The 21,615-nt window shown below is 43.1% G+C and overlaps 1 protein-coding gene across 1 annotated transcript; it reads left to right on the top strand.

Moving 5' to 3' along the window:
* The first annotated feature begins 904 nt into the window (after nt 1–904).
* On the top strand, nt 905–20,514 carry MTHFD2 (methylenetetrahydrofolate dehydrogenase (NADP+ dependent) 2, methenyltetrahydrofolate cyclohydrolase). Its single transcript, XM_082641802.1, has 8 exons — nt 905–1,041; nt 13,571–13,755; nt 15,202–15,324; nt 15,949–16,101; nt 16,520–16,627; nt 17,473–17,565; nt 17,944–18,069; nt 19,256–20,514. The coding sequence occupies exons 1-8, from the start codon at nt 941–943 to the stop codon at nt 19,417–19,419; spliced, it is 1,053 nt and encodes a 350-aa protein (XP_082497928.1). The 5' UTR covers nt 905–940; the 3' UTR covers nt 19,420–20,514.
* The last annotated feature ends 1,101 nt before the right edge of the window (nt 20,515–21,615 follow it).

The raw sequence follows: 21,615 nt of genomic DNA, 5'->3' as shown, positions 1-21,615 counted from the left end.
GACTGTCAGGTTTCTCCCTTTGCTATTTTTGTTTTTTTAATTTGGTTGTGCCCGGCGGGCTCCTCAGTTGTGGCTCGCCGGCTCCACTGTTGTGGCATTTGAATTCTTAGTTGTGGCATGCATGTAGGACCTAGTTCCCTGACCAGGGATCAAACCCCAGCCCCCTGCATTGGGAGCAGAGTGTTTTAACCACTGCGCCACTAGGGAAGTCCCCCGCTTTGCTATTAAAAAAATATCCTGTGGGAGAGATACTTTGAGACTATGCAAATAGGGCGGCCAGTCAGATAAAATACAGGTAGCCCAGTTTAATTTGAATTTCAGGTAACAGACGATACCTTTTTAGTAAAGTACGACCCCTCCTCCCAATCCAAATTTAACTGGGCATCTTGTATTTTTATTGCAAGATCTGGCAACACTATATGTAAATAACTTGGTCCTCATCCAACTTCCCTCAGTTGTTTTGACATCCATTGATGATTCTCAATCAATTTTTACTATGATTTTGCCAAATAGTCGTTTTCTAACTGCACCATTCTTCTACATTTATTAGTTGCTATTCCATCTGCCTATCTTTTTATCCACTCTTAAAGCGCCTGGCACACAGTAGGCACTCAGATATTTGGGCAGTGAATGAACGCGTTGGCCGGGCGTCCGTGACAACGTTTGCCAGGGGCTTGCCATCCTCAGCCAGTCTCGGAAAGCTACGGAGCCTTCGGCACCATCCAGGGCCTCGCTCTTGGCGCTTTTTGCTCCAATCACGAGCATGGCTTTACCAGGCTTCTCTGCGTTTGAAGGAAGATCGGTTCCTTCAGCCCCAGCGGCCCAACAGACTGCAAGTGGAGAGCCGCAGGGACCAATGGGTGCCGGCAGGAGGCGGGGCCTGCCACGCGGCAGCGGTATAACTGCAGGGCCCGCGCGCGTTTCCCTCCCGGCGCTGGCCATGGCTGCAGTGTCCCACTTGTCCACTTTGGCCACCCGGCTGCTCCGGCCGGCGCAGAGCTGCCGCCTCCACCATCGCCCCTTCCACCTCTCGGCAGTTCGGTAAGAGGGTCGGGGGGCTGGGTCAGCGCGGAAATCCGAGGTGAACCGACCGCGGGGCCCGCCCAGGGACTCCCTTCATGAGCATCTCCGTCCCGGGAGGTGGTGGCCACCGAGAAGGGTGTGGCGGGGCGACGTGGCATCCCAGAGTGGCCGCAGCCCACCACCAGGGCGCTCGTTCGGCTGTGTGGGCTGGAATCGGGAGCCCGCCTTTCGGAGGAGCCGGCCTCCGGCAGGCTCCGGGCGTCGCCCTGTCTCAAGGCCAGTCCGCCGGCTGAACGGGGCCCACGGCGTGGAGCGGAGGTGCTGGCGGGCCCTGGGACCCCGCGACTTACCTGGGAGCGTACGGAGGTCACCGGCCAGAGCCTGCCGGCCGCCCTTGGCCCTGATACCAAGAGCGGGAAAGCAGAGGAGACGTTTTGGCGAGCGCGGGGAAGAGTTGTGAGCGAGCAGCCTTCAGTGAGCCGTGCCTTCCCGGGACGCTAGCGGCGGCGGGGGTTGGGGCGGAGCCTTGCTCGCCGGGTACCAGCACTTCCCTCCTCCTCCCGGTCGTGGGTGTGGCTCGCGCTGCTCTACAAGCTGCCCCTGCCCCTCCCAAGAGAAGAAATGTGTTGTGGTCACCAGGACTTTGACTGCAGCCCACCCGGAGTCGGTCAGTGCCAGACCGAGTAACTTGAGGTGGTAAACGCCCGGGAAGAGAAGAGGGAAAGCTCTGTCTGCGTTTTCTTAGGGAGGTAATAAATATGTCCTGATGGTTTTGGACCTCAAATTCCTATTCTAAACCTAGGTTGAAGAATCTTTTTTGCGGGGGAGGTGGAGGGAGAGCTGTGATTTCGTTCCTTAAAGCTATGCACCCTCTTTCCCGTCAATCTTTAGAGCCTTTACACTGCAGAGACCTAAGCCTTGTAACAGCAGCCCCTTTATCCAGGCACTGTGCTAGGCTGTGCGAATTCAGAGATGGTAAAAGCGGTTTTCTTTAGTGGAACTTCCATACCTGTCAGGAGGCAGAACACGTACATGTGGCAGAAAATGTAATTTCCAATCAGTGTAAAAATGCTATTAGAGACGTTTCCAAGGTGCTGTTGGAGCACAGAATGGGGATTAATGCGTTCTTGAAAGAAGTCTTCCGAGGGGACATTTAAGGGTTTCCTTAGTCTGACCGTGACCTGCCTTTCCAGCCCCATCTTTCATTACTGTCTGTTCTCTTCCCTCTTCCTCCCTTCCTGAGTTCTGGCCACATGTGCTTTCATGATTGAAGAGATTTATAAAAATACTCCAATTCCTTACCTAAAGAACTGGAACAGTTTGCTCACACTCGCCAGTAACAAATGCCCTGCTTTTGGGGCTTCCCTGGTGGCGCAGTGCTTAAGAAGCTACCTGCCAATGAGGGGGACACGGGTTCGAGCCCTGGCCCGGGAGGATCCCACATGCTGCGGAACAACTAAGCCCGTGCACCACAACTACTGAGCCTGTGCTCTAGTGTCTGCGAGTCACAACTACTCTGCCCACGAGCCACAACTACTGAAGCCCATGCGCCTAGAACCTGTGCTCTGCAAGAAGAGAAGCCACCGCAATGAGAAGCCCAGGCTCCGCAATGAAGAGTAGCCCCTGCTCGTCGCAACCAGAGAAAACCCGCGCGCAGCAACAAAGACCCAATGCAGCCAAAAATAAACAAAATAAATAAATTTATAAAAAACAAAAAAACAAATGCCCTCTTTTCATTCCCTTTTCTGAATGAAATGTAGGTTTCCACATCTCTGAAGGCAATAAGTACATTGGTATTCAAGTTTCTAATGTATTGCTTTGCTTACTGCTAGCTGGTAAAATTAAAACATCCTTTAAAAAATATGGGTCTAAGGACAAGACGGGAATAAAGATGCAGACCTACTCGAGAATGAACTTGAGGATACGGGGAGAGGGAAGGGTAAGCTGGGACAAAGTGAGAGAGTGGCATGGACATATATACACTACCAAATGTAAAGTAGATAGCTGGTGAGAAACAACGGCATAGCACAGGGGGAGATCAGCTCGGTGCTTTGTGACCACCTAGAGGGGTGGGATAGGGAGGGTGGGAGGGAGGGAGATGCAAGAGGGAAGACATATGGGGACATATGTATATGTATAGCTGATTCACTTTGTTATAAAGCAGAAACTGACACACCATTGTAAAGCAATTATACTCTAATAAAGATGTTAAAATAAAATAAAATTGAACAGAAATGAAAAAAAATATGGGTCTGCATGTATTCCTTTTTGGGGGGGGTAGTGTGAGAGTTTTCATGGTTAGAGAGATATTACTGTAGTCTAAGGCGACAGTGAGGGAAAGGAAAAAATGGACTTTGGAGGCAGAAGTTTGTGTTTGAATTTTGTTTCTACTGTCCTCAGTTTCTTGTTCTGTATAACATGCTTATTATAATAGTCCCAAGGTAACTGAGAGTAATGTATGTAAAACTCTAAGCAAAATATCTCGTGTTTAAGAGACGTTAGATCCATCCCCCTTTGTGTCTTTGTTCACTCATTACTGATTCCATTAATTAGTAGATAACAGAACTCTTTCCAAAATAAGTTGATCATGAATTGTAAAATGCACCTGATATTAATTTTTCATGGAAAATTACAGTACTGTAAACTATTGAATTAGAAGGAAAGTGAAGATGCTACTGACTTGGATTTCAGTATGCATAATTGATGCATAATTTTATTGGAAATTTTTCTAAACACATCTGTGAAAGCACTCCTAAATGTGTTAGCTCATATGGTTAATACATTTGGGATTCCCCGTAGGACTGATCTCAGTCTCCATTTCCATTTATTTTGGGGTAGCTGTAACTTTATCTGCCCATTGGCAAAAAAAAAAAAAAAAAAAAGTTGGGAAATTAGGTAATGACTCCCTCTCAGGACTGTGTTTTACATTTGGCAGAGTTGTGGTATGCAGGCGAGGGCTAAAACACAGTTATGTTGTAAAAGATACTCCTTGCATTGTGGCTTTGTTTTGGTTCTTGTTACTCCTTGACTTCTTTTTTTTTAAGCAAATTGGCATAACATCCAGAAGTTGCCTTTGGAACTTGGAACACTGGATTCTCCCAGAACCCTGTGTCCTTAACTTTATTATATCATGCTTAGCCCAAATGTGCTGCTACCATTTTCTCTAAGTTTACTGATTTCAAAAGGAACTTAAAAAAAATTTTTTTTAAATAAGCTTTTTAATGAAGTGCATTATAAGTCCTATTCACTGATTATTTTTATAAAGCTATCCTTATGAGTGTTTAAATAGATAAATATATCTATTGTATATTAAGGATGTGTGTGTGTATAAATTTAGCCAACAGAGTTAGATATTAATTTTTAGTGAATATATATGCCTGGGACTTTATTTATTTATTTTCTATTTTTGGCCATGCCACGTGACATGTGGGATCTTAGTTCCCCAACCAGGGATCGAACCCCTGCCCTCTGCATTGGAAGCTCGGAGTCTTAACCACTGGACTGCCAGGGAAGTCCCCATATGCCTGGCACTTTATTTGTTATTTCCTGTCCTAAGCCCTTTTAAAGTAATCTTTCACTCTATTCTATTCCAGGGTTGAGAATCTATTTCTGGCACAGGGCAGGTATTACTATAAATCAAGAATGTTGCCAGGGGTATTTGTATCAGCAAACCCCTTTTATTTTATTTTATTTTTTTAAAGATTTTATTACAGATATCTTTTTTTAACATCTTTATTGGAGTATAATTGCTTTACAATGGTGTGTCAGTTTCTGCTTTATAACAAAGTGAATCAGTTATACATATACATATGTCCCCATATGTCTTCCTTCTTGCGTCTCCCTCCCTCCCACCCTCCCTATCCCACCCCTCTAGGTGGTCACAAAGCACCGAGCTGATCTCCCTGTGCTATGTGGCTGCTTCCCACTAGCTATCTATTCTACGTTTGGTAGTGTACATGTGTCCATGCCACTCTCTCACTTTGTCCCAGCTTACCCTTCCCTCTCCCCGTATCCTCAAGTCTATTCTCTAGTAGGTCTGTGTCTTTATTCCTGTCTTGCCCCTAGGTTCTTCATAACCACTTTTTTTTTTTTGGATTCCATATATATGTGTTAGCATACGGTATTTGTTTTTCTCTGACTTACTTCACTCTGTATGACAGACTCTACATCCATCCACCTCACTACAAATAACTCAATTTCATTTATTTTTATGGCTGAGTAAAATTCCATTGTATATATGTGCCACATCTTCTTTATCTATTCATCTGCTGATGGACACTTAGGTTGCTTCCATGTCCTGGCTATTGTAAATAGAGCTGCAATGAACATTTTGGTACATGACTCTTTTTGAATTATGGTTTTCTCAGGGTATATGCCCATTAGTGGAATTGCTGGGTCGTATGATAGTTCTATTTTTAGTTTCTTAAGGAACCTCCATACTGTTCTCCATAGTGGCTGTATCAATTTACATTCCCACCAACAGTGCAAGAGGGTTCCCTTTTCTCCACACCCTCTCCAGCATTTATTGTTTGTAGTTTTTTTCTTTTTTTTTGGCGGTACACGGGCCTCTCGCTGTTGTGGCCTCTCCCGTTGCGGAGCACAGGCTCCGGATGCGCAGGCTCAGCGGCCATGGCGCACGGGCCCAGCCGCTCCGCGGCATGTGGGATCTTCCCGGACCGGGACACGAATCCGTTTCCCCTGCATCGGCAGGTGGACTCTCAACCACTGCGCCACCAGGGAAGCCCTGTTTGTAGATTTTTTGATGATGGCCATTCTGACCAGTGTGAGATGATATCTCATTGTGATTTTGATTTGCCTTTCTCTAATGATTAATGATGTTGAGCATTCTTTCATGTGTTTGTTGGCAATCTGTATATCTTCTTTGGAGAAATGTCTCTTTAGGTCTTCTGCCCATTTTTGGATTGGGTTGTTTGTTTTTTTGATACTGAGCTGCATGAGCTGCTTGTAAATTTTGGAGATTAATTCTTTGTCAGTTGCTTCATTTGCAAATATTTTCTCCCATTCTGAGGGTTGTCTTTTCATCTTGTTTATGGTTTCCTTTGCTGTGCAAAAGCTTTTAAGTTTCATTAGGTCCCATTTGCTTATTTTTGTTTTTATTTCCATTTCTCTAGGAGGTGGGTCAAAAAGGATCTTGCTGTGATTTAAGTCATAGGGTGTTCTGCCTATGTTTTCCTCTAAGAGTTTGATAGTGTCTGGCCTTACATTTAGGTCTTTAATCCACTTTGAGTTTATTTTTGTGTATGGTGTTAGGGAGTGTTCTAATTTCATTCTTTTACATGTAGCTGTCCAATTTTCCCAGCATCACTTATTGAAGAGGCTGTCTTTTCTCCACTGTATATCCTTGCCTCCTTTATCAAAGATAAGGTGACCATATGTGTGTGGGTTTATCTCTGGGCTTTCTATCCTGTTCCCTTGATCTATATTTCTGTTTTTGTGCCAGTACCACACTGTCTTGATTACTGTAGCTTTGTAGTATCGTCTGAAGTCCGGGAGCCTGATTGCTCGAGGTCCGTTTTTCTTTCTCAAGATTGCTTTGGCTATTCGGAGTCTTTTGTGTTTCCATACAAATTATGCAATTTTTTGTTCTAGTTCTGTGAAAAATGCCAGTGGTAGTTTGATAGGGGTTGCATTGAATCTGTAGATTGCTTTGGGTAGTAGAGTCATTTTCACAATGTTGATTCTTCCAATCCAAGAACATGGTATATCTCTCCATCTATTTGTATCATCTTTAATTTCTTTCATCAGTGTCTTATAATTTTCTGCATACAGGTCTTTTGTCTCCTTAGGTAGGTTTATTCCTAGATATTTTATTCTTTTTGTTGCAATGGTAAGTGGGAGTGTTTCTTTAATTTCTCTTTCAGATTTTTCATCATTAGTATATAGGAATGCAAGAGATTTCTGTGCATTAATTTTGTATCCTGCTACTTTACCAGACTCATTGATTAGCTCTAGTAGTTTTCCGGTAGCATCTTTAGGATTCTCTGTGTATAGTATCATGTCATCTGCAAACAGTTACAGCAGCAAAGCCCTTTTAAAGAAGTCCTCCTCAACCCTAAATCTGGATTGGATTTGTAAATGTTAACATGTTTTCAGTTCCTCAATATAGCATGAGTATATATGAAATGCTAGTATATATTTTGTGCTCTGCTAGAATTATCATGTAAAATCGGATAAATGCATTTGGTTTGCTATAAAATTGTGATATCTTCTTCTTCTTTTTTTTTTTTTAAAGTGAAAGAAGGTTTATTCAGGGAGAAACACACTCACTAGACAGAGGGTGGGCCATCTCAGAAGGCAAGAGGCACCAGGGTATGGGGTTGTCAGTTTTTATAGGAGTGGGTAATTTCATAGGTTGATGAGTGGAAGGAGTATTCCAGCTATTTTGGGGAAGGGGTGGGGATTTCCAGGAATTGAGCCACTGCCCATCTTTTTACCTTTTATGGTCGGCCTTGGAACTGTCATATGGGTGTATCATTTAGTGTGCTGATGTGTTACAATGAGCGTATACTGAGGCTCAAGGTTTGGTGGAAGACAACTTGTCCGCCATCTTGGGCCTAGCTGGTTCTAACCAATTTATGTCATGTCCTTGGGCTATGTTATTCTTTAAAAGGTTGTGCCCGGCCCCCTTCCTGTCTCATTCCCCCCTCACAGATTTTACTCCCATAATCTTATGGGAAGCAGAGGGGCAGTGGTCTGTCATCTGTAGCTGCTTCAGGGCTGAGTAGGGGCATCAACCCTGCCTGTCAGGGAGTGAAAAGTCTCTGGATGCCTGATCTAGGGGCCCCAGGAGCAGGACGGCTTCTTGTTTTAAGTTGACATGAGCTGGAATCATTGCATAGCCACCATCTTGATGTGGAACTGCTTCTGTAGCCTCCCTATGAATCTTCTTGAAGATGAAGCACTTTTGGAACAGCATCAGAGTACAATAGTAACTGTCTGTAAATGACAAAAGACTTAAAAGGTTAAATATCTGATTACAGTGTAATTGATAAAGAAGCTTGGTTACTGTTGTGACATAGAACATTTTAAGGTAACAACTAGAACTATAGCATTATACCAGGACATATCCAAATTTTAGAACCTTTACATAATTTTTAGAATGTCTATATTAATAACATTCATCCATACAGTATATTTTTAAATAGGTTTATTGCTCATGTGATAATGCTGTCTATGTAATTTAACATACTAAATAATACTAGTTAAATATTTCTCTCTGAGATGCCTCAGGGGCCCTCTAAAGCACCCCAAAGTTAGTTGAAAGTCAGAAGAATTTTAATTAAAATTTGACATTTGGGAAGTTTGTCAAAAAGTTTTAAAACACTTGATCAAATAAAATCATTGGTCACTATGAGACAATACTTATTTCTTAACCAAAGTGTCAAGAGATCTCAAAAGCGAATACAGATTAAAGGCAAAGAAACTCACACAATCTATTATCAAAAACAGCATAACTTTTCAGTATGTTTTCATTCCTCACACGTTCTTTTACTGAAAACACATATCTTACCTTCCTTAAAAGTTTTTTCCTCATTGAGTTACTCCCATAACTAAATTTGCTAACAAATTTGCAATAGATATAGTAAGGTCTAGTAAATCTAGGTAGAACAGAAGTATTTTTTCTTTAAGTAAGTTTTTTTTTAATTTATTTATTTTTTATTTATTTATTTTTGGCTGTGTTGGGTCTTTGTTGCTGCTCTCGGGCCTTCTCTAGTTGCGGTGAGCGGGGACTACTCTTCGTTGCGGTGTGCAGGCTTCTCACTGCCGTGGCTTCTCTTGTTGTGGAGCATGGACTCTAGGCGCACGGGCTTCAGTAGTTGTGACACATGGGCTCAGTAGTTGTGTCTCACGGGCTCTAGAGCACAGACTCAGTAGTTGTGGCACACAGGCTTGGTTGCTCTGCAGCATGTGGGCTCTTCCCAGAGCAGGGCTCAAACCCGTGTGCCCTGCATTGGCAGGCGAATTCTTAACGACTGCACCACCAGGGAAGCCCACAACAGAAGTATTATACTTAACATTGATGACTCTAAAGACATGTTTATATTAATCAAACCAACAAGCTTAAGCCACCTTGAATACCAGATATCAGTTTAGTACTGAATATTTTACAGATAACATGAACCTGAAGTTCATTCTGGCCAGATTACTTTCTATTTCTAAGTATTTGTATAATCACTTAATTTTCTTTAAGTCAACTAAATAGAGCTCTTTTATGAATTAATTTTTGGCAATACCATACATCTACAGCACACACATAGATACATACAAATATACAAACAAACACAGAGGCCTCATAGTTCCCATTCCAAAATTTTAGCCAAGAGTCAGGTACAGCATCAGTCTACAAAGGAGGCTGGATTAAAATTGGGTTTCTGGCAGGTGGAACAAATCAAGCTCACTTGTCTAGATGGCTAAACCCTTTTTACTAATATTTATGAAAAAGATACTTAAGATTTATATTTGTCCATGACAAGTTCCAAATTATTTACCCCCTTTTTCAAAATTTGCATTTTAAAAAGATGGCAGAGATTAGTGTTCCTGGAAAAAAAACCGGTAGGATATTTGCATCTCAAAGGCACAGGTCAGTTTCTCCTAGGATGACTTTGTTTCCCCTTTGTTTAATACTTACAAGCCTCTTCAGATAAACAGGGAAGGTTTGGGCTTCCCTGGTGGCACAGTGGTTGAGAGTCCGCCTGCCGATGCAGGGGACGCGGGTTCGTGCCCCGGTCCGGGAAGATCCCACATGCCGCAGAGTGGCTGGGCCTGTGAGCCATGGCTGCTGAGCCTGCGCGTCTGGATCCTGTGCTCCTGTGCTCCGCAACGGGAGAGGCCAAAACAGTGAGAGGCCCGTGTACAGCAAAAAAGGGAAGATTTGGGGAGTGGTAAAATGATTGTGAGCTTTGTATTCATTTTTTGGAGCTACATCTCTGGTCCTGTAAAGATTAGAGGACAGGTTTTTTTTTTTTCTTCTTCTTTTTAAAGAATTGGGTGGCTACCTCAATGATACTGAAGGACTGCTGTACCCATTTACCTATGTTGAGGAATGTTTTACTTTCCTCGTTTAGCTTAGGGGAGAAGTCCTTCCGCCAAATTTCTATCAGGTATGGTTAGCTTAGTCAGACCAGTAGCCTCCCATTTTGGTACTCTATTTACAAACACTTTTGGTGATCCTCCCTGGGTTTAAGAAATTTTTTAATTGTGGCCCTCAGTCAGGCCTTTGATCTGAGGCAGCTTGCCTACGGCCTCACGTGATCGCATTTTTAGAGATAGCTGGACAATTTCTAGCTCACGTTTTTTCTTTCTTTTTCTTTTTTTTTTTTTCGGTCCATTCCATTCCTATCATGTAAGCACCCTCAGCTTGAATTTTACAAGCACACAGCGTGGAGGCATCCGTGGCATTTCAGTGTCTGGATCCGTCCAGTCAAAGGCAAAGAGATCCCGGGGTGCAGGGGAATGCAAAAGAAAGCGACCTTTAGTTCCAGAACTATGAACTCGTTAACAGCCCATAGTTTAAAAACTTAGATGGGGTGGAATGGAGATCTCCTCTCGCTGGGACTGAGGTAGATTCCTCTGACCAAGAGCAGTTGTTTTTCTTGGGGGGTGCTCTCTCTGTGAGGATTTCCAGCTTGGATTATTGTCGGGAATTTAGTGAGCAAGTCCCTTCCCAACAAGGGGAGGGAGCCCTCCGGCATGAGCAGAAACTGACGTGCAAAGGTAAAATGTCCTAGCAAGCAGTTGAGGGGAGGAGTGAATCACTGGTCTGGGGCTTTGCATCAAGCCCTGTTATTATACAGCTTGTGGAGGACACGGGTCCAGGGAAATCAGTCAGCACAGAGTAGGCGGCCCGGGTATCTAATAAGAAAATAACTTTCCTACCTTCCATGTCAAAGGTTACCTGAGGCTTCTCCGGAGAAATGACCAGGTGTCCTTTGGGAGCCAGGGAGGGTCCCGGACCCCATCAGTCTTTGATCCTCTTGGCCATCATTGCTTTGGGAGCCCCGAGTCCCCTTTGGGACTGGGAGCAGTTCTGCTTCCAGTGACCCTCTTGTTCACACTTAAAACAGATGCTTTTGGGCAAGATAGTGACTCTGATCCAGCATTCCTGGATCCTGTCCTCACCATGGGTCTTCGCAAGGGATGGTAACCCTGAGGTGGTGCAGGGCTTAGGGCTGCTGCCAATTGTTGTGCTTTTGCTGTTGTCCCTGAATCCTTTTTGCCTCTCTATTGTTAAATCCTCCAAAGGCCAAATCCATGAGCTGATTTATGGGGGTCTGGTGTCTCCAGCTCCCCGGATGCGGCATCAGGGGTAAATGGTCTGGAAGACTGTCCCCCTCACAATTGGGGGAGGTAGGAGTTCACGGTAGACCTCTCCGGGAGGTGGACTCATAAACAGGTCATCTAAAACCTTTCGCTCCTGTGAAGAGGCACTTTGAAAGGGGTGTGAGCCAGGTACACCCGGCGGTTCTTTAGACCTGGATTATGGAATAGGGTCATGAACATTTAGATGTATGGGACTTCCCCCCATTTACCTTTCCTTTTACGAAATAGGTCCAGTTGCAAGATGGTATTGTAATTCAATGACTCAATTTATTTTTGGCCAGATCACTTCGTCCCCTAGTTTGTATTGGGACCATACAGTATTGCAAAAGAAAAGTAATTGTTTTCTTAAACCACCCTGTCTAAATTTTCCCCAGTTAGTTAATATGCATCTGGAACAGGGAAGAGCCAAATCAGACTACATGTTGGATCTGTTTCATTTACTTTATCTTTTTATTTATTTATTTCATGCTTATTTTTACTTTTTTTTGTCGTTGTTGTTGGCTGCATTGGGTCTTTGTTGCTACGTGCGGGCTTTCTCTAGTTGCGGCGAGCAGGAGCTACTCGTCGTTGCGGTGCATGTGCTTCTCATTGCAGTGGCTTCTCTTGTTGCGGAGCACGGGCTCTAGGCGCGCAGGCTTCAGTAGTTGTGGTGCACGGGCTTAGCTGCTCCGCGGCATGTGGGATCTTCCTGGACCAGGGCTAGAACCCGTGTCCCCTGCATTGGCAGGCGGATTCTCAACCACTGCACCACCAGGGAAGTCCCCAGGCTGTTTTTTCTTAAGGAATAGATGCTTGTCTTACTTTAAGTCATGGGAACTTTACCCTAAGCACATATGTGGAAATAAGAGAACCAGGCATCTTCCACGTTGGAGCCCGGGAAGAGCTGTTCTTATATTGTTCTCACCAATTCTTACTGGGGAGAGATAGGCTTTCAGAGGTTTGAATGTGTTTCTGGGAACTGAAGTTTCTTCTAGATCTCAGTTTTCTCCTTGTCTCACCCCCAGCAAGCAGCTTCTCATCCCTGTGGTTCTAGCGTGTGAATGTAGTTCAGAGAGGCGCCCTTACTGGTCCAGTCCACGACCACCGCTCCCGGTGAATAGACTTCTGCACCAGCCGCACCGCTGGCCGGCCTAGAAATTGTTCTTCTTGGCGTCAGATACTTACTCCCGGTGTGTCAGCTGTGGATGGGGCACTGGGGTCTCGGGGTGGAGCACGCGGCCGCCTGTGAGATGGAATCGCCTTAGCCCCCTTCCAATCCCTATTCTTCATCGGGAAAGTCTTTTCCAGGAGGGGTTGTGGGGAGTGGTAGGTGTCTGAGGTTTGTCTAGTATATTGCTTATTGGTTTAACTGCACAGCATAATTTATAGATTTAAAAGCTTGTATAAATTAAAAGCCAATTCACTAACTGGGAAATGATTTAAAAGCATGTATAAATTAAAAGCCAATTCACTGGGCTTCCCTGGTGGCGCAGTGGTTGAGAGTCCGTCTGCCGATGCGGGGGACACGGGTTCGTGCCCCGGTCCGGGAAGATCCCACATGCTGCGGAGCGGCTGGGCCCGTGAGCCATGGCCGCTGGGCCCGCGCGTCCGGAGCCTGCGCTCCGCAACGGGAGAGGCCACAACAGTGAGAGGCCCGCGTACCGCAAAAAAAAAAAACAAAGAAAATCCACTTCACTAACTGGGAAAGTGGGACGTACATGACGTCCCTAGTACTTATTTATCTTACAACTAGAAGTCTGTACAGTCATCCCTCAGTATCTGAAGGGACTTAGTTCCAGGAACCCCCAGGATACCAAAATTCCCAGATGGTCAAGTCCCTTATATAAAATGGCATAGTATTTGTATATAACCTCTCCTCCCGTATACTTTAGATCATCTCTAGGTTATTTATACCTAATACCATGTAAATGCTGGGTAAATAATGTAAATACAATGTAAATAGTTGCCAGGTTCAGGGCAAATTCAAGTTTTGCTTTTTGGAACATTTGGAATTTTTTTCCCCAATATTTTCGACCCATGGTTGATGAATTCTCAAATGCAGACCCTGCAGATAGGAGGGCCCACCATGCCCTTTGACCCCCTTCTAACAATTCCCCCTCCCCCACCTCCTGAAGTTTTGGGTATTTAATAACACTTTCGTGGCCTGATCTTTACTCTTTACAAAGATTCAAGCTATTTGTTTTTGTGATTCTATTGCCTTCTGCAGAAATGAAGCTGTTGTCATTTCGGGAAGGAAACTTGCTGAGCAGATCAAGCAGGAAGTGCGGCAGGAGGTGGAAGAGTGGGTGGCGGCAGGTCACAAACGGCCGCACCTGAGCGTCGTCCTGGTTGGCGAGAATCCTGCAAGTCACTCCTATGTCCTCAATAAAACCAGAGCAGCTGCCGATGTGGGTATGTGTCACTCTCAGACCCCGACTGCTGTTAAACTGAGACTTATCTGGGGCAAACTCTATTGCACTTTATGATTCCTTTTTCCGATTAGAAAACCCAGGCAGAGGAGGCTAATGTGATTGAACTGTATCCAAATATTTGTCATAAAGAAATCAGGCTGTCTATTGGGGAGGCTTATAGACTAGGACAGGAGGAATATGGTTGGTATTCCTGGTGTCTTCTGGAATGTAATCTAAATTCTGTTCTAGTCTAACATTTGACAGGTGACCTTGAACACAGTTTACACCTGCTTTCCTTGAGCCATAATGACTCTGAATGAGGTGTTGGAGCATTTGGTTGAGGAGACCTCAATGATGTGGCCTAGAACACAGTCATGGATTTGAAGGAAATGACTCTGACTTCTTTGAAATAGCCTTTGATTTCTCCACCAGTTGGTTCCAAAGCCAATTAAATCAGCAGTTTAGAAGTGCTTGGAGGTTTGAGTGCAGAAGGCACAGGTCTGAGTGATGGGAGGGTTGTGTTCGAGGTCTCGCTGTACTGCAGACTCTGTGTGGCCGCAGACCAGAGGAGGGTAGGCTCAGCTGTGCCGTTGCCAGCTTATCTGTGGGTCACTGGTCTGAGAACTGTGTGCCTGCCGTTCTGAAGGGCTGTGAAACCATGGCGGGTCTGGCCAGTGTTACTGGACTGTGAGCCCTTGGTATACTCTGTTCTTTATCACTGAGGATCGAAGCCTCCTGCCCTTTTCATTGAAAAACCTTTAGAACCTCTAGAAAATGGTAAGCCATGGCTTTCTAAGACATTGGGATGGGAGGTAGTGTGATACAGTGGAAAAGAACATGGACTTTGGAACTGGAAGGATTGTCTTTGTCACCAGCCAGCTTGTGTTTCAATTTCACTGAGCCTTGTCTATCAAATGAGGTTGATGAGGATTATGTAGTATAATACATAGAAAGTATCAAGCTGGGGGAAGGGTAAGCTGGGACAAAGTGAGAGAGTGGCATGGACATATAGACACTACCAAACGTAAAATAGATAGCTAGTGGGAAGCAGCTGCATAACACAGGGAGATCAGCTCTGTGCTTTGTGACCACCTAGAGGGGTGGGATAGGGAGGGTGGGAGGGAGGGAGATGAAAGAGGGAAGAGATATGGGGGTATATGTATATGTATAACTGATTCACTTTGTTATAAAGCAGAAACTAACACACCACTGTAAAGCAATTATACTCCAATAAAGATGTTAGAAAAGAAAAGAAAAGAAAGTATCAAGCTAGTATTCTTTAGTGTTTGTATTTGGGAAGTTACTTAAGTTTACTTGTGAGCCGATTCAAGCTTTCCAGCTACCAGGGTGGGTATGATGATAAAAAGCCTCGCTGGTAGCGTGGCAGGCAACGTAGCATTGTCTCAATAAATGCCTCTTTTTTTTTTACCTTGAAATTTTCTTATAGGAATCAACAGTGAGACAATTGTGAAACCAGCTTCAATTTCAGAGGAAGAACTGTTGAATTTAATCAATAAACTAAATAATGATGATAACGTAGATGGCCTCCTTGTTCAGCTGCCTCTTCCAGGTGAGATTTGGACACCACCATTTAAAACGATTTCTGGGGATTTCCCTGGTGGTCCAGGGAGTAAGGTTCTGTGCTCCCAATGCAGGGGACCTGGGTTCGATCCCTGGTCAGGGAACTAGATCCCGCATGCCGCAACAAAGATCCCACATGCCGCAACTAAAGATCGCGCATGCTGCAGGGAAGATCCCGCATGCTGCAACTAAGACGCGGTGCAGCCAAATAAATAAATATTTTAAATGATTTCTGAGGAATGGAGAGGCTTGTTTACTTTATACAACTGGCCCCTTGTGTGGCTTTGACATAAAGGGGAGGTAAACTCAAGAGAGTGAGTATGTTATTATATATGGGACAGACCTACTCAGAATACCAATTACTCCTTGATTTGGTATTGAGATCTTAAAGCAAAGGACCGTGGAAGGAAGCAGTTATACAACAGGACACTGGCTTTGATCTTGGCCCTTGGCTTTGCTCGATGTGTGTTCCTTATATGCAGGTGAAGAAATAAGTCACGGGGGAAAGCTGTAAAAGTGGAATAGGTTTTTGTGGCAAACCAGGTAAGCTGGAGTCAAGCAGTGCTAACTACGTAACAGTGACTTAAGACCACCGCTCTGATTTCTTTTTCAGAGCACATTGATGAGAGAAAGATCTGCAATGCTGTTTCTCCAGACAAAGATGTTGATGGCTTTCATGTAATTAACGTAGGGCGAATGTGTTTGGACCAGAATTCCATGTTACCAGCTACTCCATGGGGTGTGTGGGAAATAATTAAGCGAACCGGTAGGTATATCCCTCTCAGTATTATCAAGGCAGTACTTACAAATGGTAAAAATTCATGCAAAGAGTGGAAACTCCCACCCCACAGCCTCTAGTCCTGCTCCCCAGAGCCTAACTCCTTTAGCAGTTGCCTACAACTGTTTTTGCTGTTTAATCCAGAAACCTCTGAGGGAAACTTAAGCTTTCATAGTGGTGACTGTGCACACTCATAACATTTTGCAGCTTGTAAAATGTTTCCTTTTAGCTTTCGCTATGTGTAGTGAGTGATAGTCGAGTTGACTGATGAGGCAATAAGCTTAGTGAATTCTTTCATTATCACAATCAGAGTCACATCCTAGGCCATCAGCCTTCCTTTTCCTTAGGTGCTCTTTCTAAGATAATCAGGCACTATCTTAAATGCAAATATATTTATTTTTCATAGGTATTCCAACCCTGGGGAAGAATGTGCTTGTGGCTGGAAGGTCCAAGAACGTTGGAATGCCCATTGCAGTGTTGCTGCACACGGACGGGGCGCACGAACGCCCCGGAGGTAAGGGTTTTGCTCCCAGGGGTGAGTCCGCTTCTCCCGTACGAGAGACGAGAGACGCTTGAGAGACTGCCCTGTGGATGTTGGGAAGTGTTAACTTTGTGAAACTTTGTTTTTGTTGTAAGTTTGTTAATAGGTACTTGGGGAGTAATCTTTGTAGGAGAAGCTGTACTCAGTGTCACTTGAAAGTTCATTTATATTCACTAGTATGGAACTAGTTCAGAGATAGATATGCCTCAGAAATTTGAGTTTTGAGTATAAGCATGGTTGTAGACAGTTAGAATTTCCAGTTATGGCTTTGACAGTTGGAGCTAAGATGTAGAACTTATTCAAAGTTAGTGTCCTGTTCTGTGCCATTTGGTAGAAAAAAATCTTAGACCAATGCAAAGGATTGAATGGATATTACTGTAATGTGTCATCATTGTGTCAAGTTCTATTAATTTGAGAAAAAGCTTCAAATCAGAGTTAATGTGATTATCATAATATGACTATACATGATTATATCAGAAATAATGTCAAAACTAAATATTTCCAGGTATCTTTCAGCACGCTTTTAAGAAAAATCCTTGAGTAATCCTAGTGATAGTTTGTTTAGAAAGGCTGTTAAATAGGATAAGGAATAAATCTAAAGATGTATGGCTCCAAAGGGTGGAGCTAGAACCAACAGGTAAAAGTTACAAGAAACTGAGTATTTGTTTTTTTTTAAAAAAGGACAATTGGCTGCCCAGAAAGTATGGCACAGGAACTGTCAGTTATTTTTTCAGAGATGTTGAATTTCTGGCATGGTTTGCCTAGTTGAGATCTCGTCCAATCCCAGCTTTGATTCGGAGATATTTTTGAACTTATAGGTGATGCCACTGTCACAATATCTCATCGATATACTCCCAAGGAGCAGCTGAAGAAACATACGGCTCTTGCAGATATTGTGGTCTCCGCCGCAGGTAAGGGCACCAGGGAAGGGGCGGGAGCACGTCGCCTCAGAGGGTGGAGATGGGACTCTCGTCTTCGAATTTGCCTGCTGCACTGCTGTTCCATTCATTGTTCCCCTAGGATTGATCATGTGAGCTGCTTACGAAGATGAGGAGAGAGTTGTGGTTGGAATACTGATTTCTGGCATTCCATTATAGATTTGATGGATGAATGTTTTTTCTACAGCCTGTTTACTCTATGAAGTTTAAATGTTTTCTTGGTTAATAGTTTTTATAGGTTTTTGTAAAACAAGCTAATTCGTTCTTCCAGGTCTCTTGAAATTGAAAGTCGAAAAGAATCTTATCTAAGAATCTTCTTTTCAGTACTAAACCGATCATTCCTATCTCCAGGCATTCCAAATCTGATCACAGCAGATATGATTAAGGAAGGAGCAGCTGTCATTGATGTGGGAATAAATAGAATCCAAGACCCCGTAACTGCTAAACCCAAGCTGGTTGGAGATGTGGATTTCGAAGGTAAATGGTATCATTTTTAAAAAATATAAAAGTCAATAAATACTATCGTTATTGGACATTTAGGGCAGGCTATTTTAACTTTTAAACTTATGTTACCTTGGTAATACCATTTAAAATGCTTTCCATGAGAATTAATTAAGAAAAATCTTTTTAACAATTACAGTCATTCTAGAATTATTTTAGGTGTTTGTATCATCAAATTATGGAGAACAGATATAGCGTTTTCAGAGAATTGTTTTGTTTTTTTCCGCTTAGGGCTATTTTATAATTAAAACAACTTCAAGACTTTTAACAAGTCTGAACATTTAATGAAGTGATTTTCCTAAACTACTGAGTCTCCTAAAAAGTGTTACAGATTTCTCATTTTCTTACTGGGAGGAGAGATCACCGACCCGGCCTGTTAAAAGTATGCAACAGAGCCCAATTGCTAAAATTTTGGAATTTGCTAGTAGAGCTCTCCTTTCAGTTCTGATTTTATCTGAATTTTATGCCAATAATCCTATTTCTAGCTTTCTGTTTCTTCTAAAGCAGCCAGACCCAAGCCTAGGTATCTAAGTATTTTTCCCTTTAGATTGGAATTAAAAAAATCTTACTTTTTACTTTCCAGAAAATTACTTTGCTTGATGCTTTGGGCAAACAGTATAGTTAAATAAATAGGATAAAATTAAGAAAATATTGTAGGCAGGTATTAATTGAAGTAATGCTTATTATTATTATAGTTACACTTCCCATACAGTTAACCTACTGAGATGTTTCTTTTTAAGTTGATTTAATATGGAGGAAAAGTATGGCTGGTAAATTATAGGTTATTTAGATATATAAATATTCACTGAACAACTCTGCTTATTATATGTGTGTTATTGATTTATTTATTTTTGGCTGCTCCGCACAGCATGTGGGATCTTAGTTCCCCCACCAGGGATCGAACCCGCGCCCCCTGCAGCGGAAGAGCGGAGTCCTAACCACTGGGCCGCCTGGGAAGTCCCTATATGTGTGTTATTTTACATTAGTATGTTCAAAAGCCTTTACTCTTGAGTAATGTAGCTGTGATTTTTTAAATGAGTTTGAGGCTTATGAAGATGCTTATGTATTTTATTGCTTTTTCTTTGAATGCTTCTTCCATGATAAAGTACATACAGTTCCTTTGCCATAATTAAAGCAGTCTGCCTGTCTTATTTCTATGTAGGAGTCAGGAAGAAAGCCGGTTACATCACTCCAGTCCCTGGGGGTGTTGGTCCCATGACAGTGGCAATGCTAATGAAGAATACCATTATTGCTGCAAAAAAAGTGCTGAGGCTTGAAGAGCGGGAAGTGCTGAAGTCTAAGGAGCTTGGAGTAGCAAGTAATTAACTGTTGTGTCTTCTGTGTCGTGAACAGCACTCCAAGCTAGTTCACGAGGAAAACCAGGCCAATAGAAATGCAATATTTATTCTACTTAAATGGTTTAAAACAATGCTTTCTATTTATTTGTAAGCTTAAATGGGTGGGTGTTTGCACACATAACCCTGCAGTTACCCACCAGGGAGCACGCCACTATCGTGCTGGGTCATGGGATCCAGCCAAGAGAAGCCATTAACCTACGGATTAACAAGGGGACACTGTCACATTGAGAATGGCTGCCTAACTCCGTCAACCACTTCAGTTAAAATTTGTCTTTTTTAGGAGGGCAGCTATGCTTACCACTATACCACCAACGCTGCACAAATTTGTCTTTTCTACGATTGCATTTCCCAAGTGCTATTCCAATAATGAGTTGATGCTCACTTTAGGTTCCAAACCTTTTGAGTTCAACTGGTCAAACCAAAGGAAAAATGTTGCAAGAGAAAATTAGGGAAAAGGTAAAAAGAAAGAAGTGATGGTAGTTGAGTAGGAAAAAAATTACCCTAATTTAATATATGTATTGATTGATAACCAGAAGAAAAACTACATGCTAATAGTCTCCTAAGCTGTCATTTTGTAGCTTAGTCATTGGGAAAATGTTTGGGGTTGTTTCATTTGCTATTAGCCCTCGTTTTATGTTTGTTACCATTCCTGAGGTTTCCCCATTTTAGTTTTCTAGGATTGAAAGGCTTATTTTATAAATTATTCACGTGTGTTGTCATATTTGACTTTCCTACATTCTTGAACTTCACTGTCAAATTTTTATACCGTTGGGGGTGTCTGTATGGTTTCTTTAGTGTATCTTGAAACCTGTATTTGGAAAACATAACTTGGGCTTGATGATCATTAGGGCAGCTTGTATAAGTGTGCAACTTACTTTTCCACCAAAGAACTGTCAACAGCTGCTGGCTTTTCTCTGATGCACCTGTTGGCTTTCCTTGATAGATTTTTGAGAACTTGAGTTAATACTGAATTTAATCAGACTTTCTGATTAAAGGACTTTTTTGCTTCATTTTGTTTTTTTAAATAAAACACTTCTGACTGGTATAGAATGAGTTTCTGAAATACTGTATCTTTCTGCTACTAACTTGTTGTGACCTAATTTTTCTCATTGGATGTAATCAACCTAAATATTCCTATATTTGGTAATACCCAATCCGATGCCTTAAACAATTGGTTTAAAGAGCTGTGGAGAAACCAGCCTAGTCCTTTTAATCTTACATCCCAAAAGGTCGTGCCAAGCCAGGAGTTTAATCTGTAAGATTCATTTAAGTGGTTAGTCTTGTTCTGATTATTTTCTAAACCATATGTTCAGTTTACACAGGACTTCTTGATGTGCTTTGCCAAGCCCCCCCCCCATATATATATAAATTTTTTTCGTGTGTCTGTGTGTGTGTGTTTAAAGCATTAGTTTGATTGCACAGATTGAAAGGTGTTTGCTGTGGCACATTTGCAGCGAGGATAGGTCCGGTGTATTCTGCTCAAGGGCTGGGTATTTGGCTTTCATGCAGGCAGAAGCAACTCCTGCTCCAGGCAGCTTGAGGCAGAGAGAGGAAGGAGAACAATGCAGAGCTGACCTTCTCTCTCCCTTGTTCATGTGCCGCCTTTATGCTTTTTCTTATACATTTATTTATTTTATTTATTTGTTTTTGGCTGTGTTGGGTCTTCGTTGCTGCGCACACTTTCTCTAGTTGCGGCGAGCGGGGGCTACTCTTCATTGCAGTGCGTGGGCTTCTCATTGCGGTGGCTTCTCTTGTTGTGGAGCACGGGCTCTAGGCTTATGGGCTTCAGTAGTTGTGGCGCGCGGGCTCTAGAGCACAGGCTCAGTAGTTGTGGTGCACGGGCTTTGTTGCTTCGCAGCATGTGGGATCTTCCCAGACCAGGGATTGAACCCGTGTCCCCTGCATTGGCAAGCGGACTCTCAACTACTGCGCCACCAGGGAAGCCCGTCGCCTTTATGCTTTTGATAGTTTTCTGGAGATCAAGAGGGGTGATAGTTGCTAGAGATATTTTTGCAAGTGGGGTGTAGTTGCTGTACATAAGCCATGCCTGCTGACTCACCCAAATTATTAAACATGGAGCGAGATGAGCAAACAGGATTAAATTTTATTGAACTGTAGTTACAAGTTATTGTTACTGCATGGAGAAGTACCAATATGTCAACCT

The sequence above is a fragment of the Mesoplodon mirus genome, assembly GCF_964341445.2.
Source record: "Mesoplodon mirus genome assembly, chromosome: 14".
Lineage (NCBI taxonomy): Eukaryota > Metazoa > Chordata > Mammalia > Artiodactyla > Ziphiidae > Mesoplodon > Mesoplodon mirus.
This window is presented reverse-complemented; position numbering and strand designations above follow the sequence as displayed.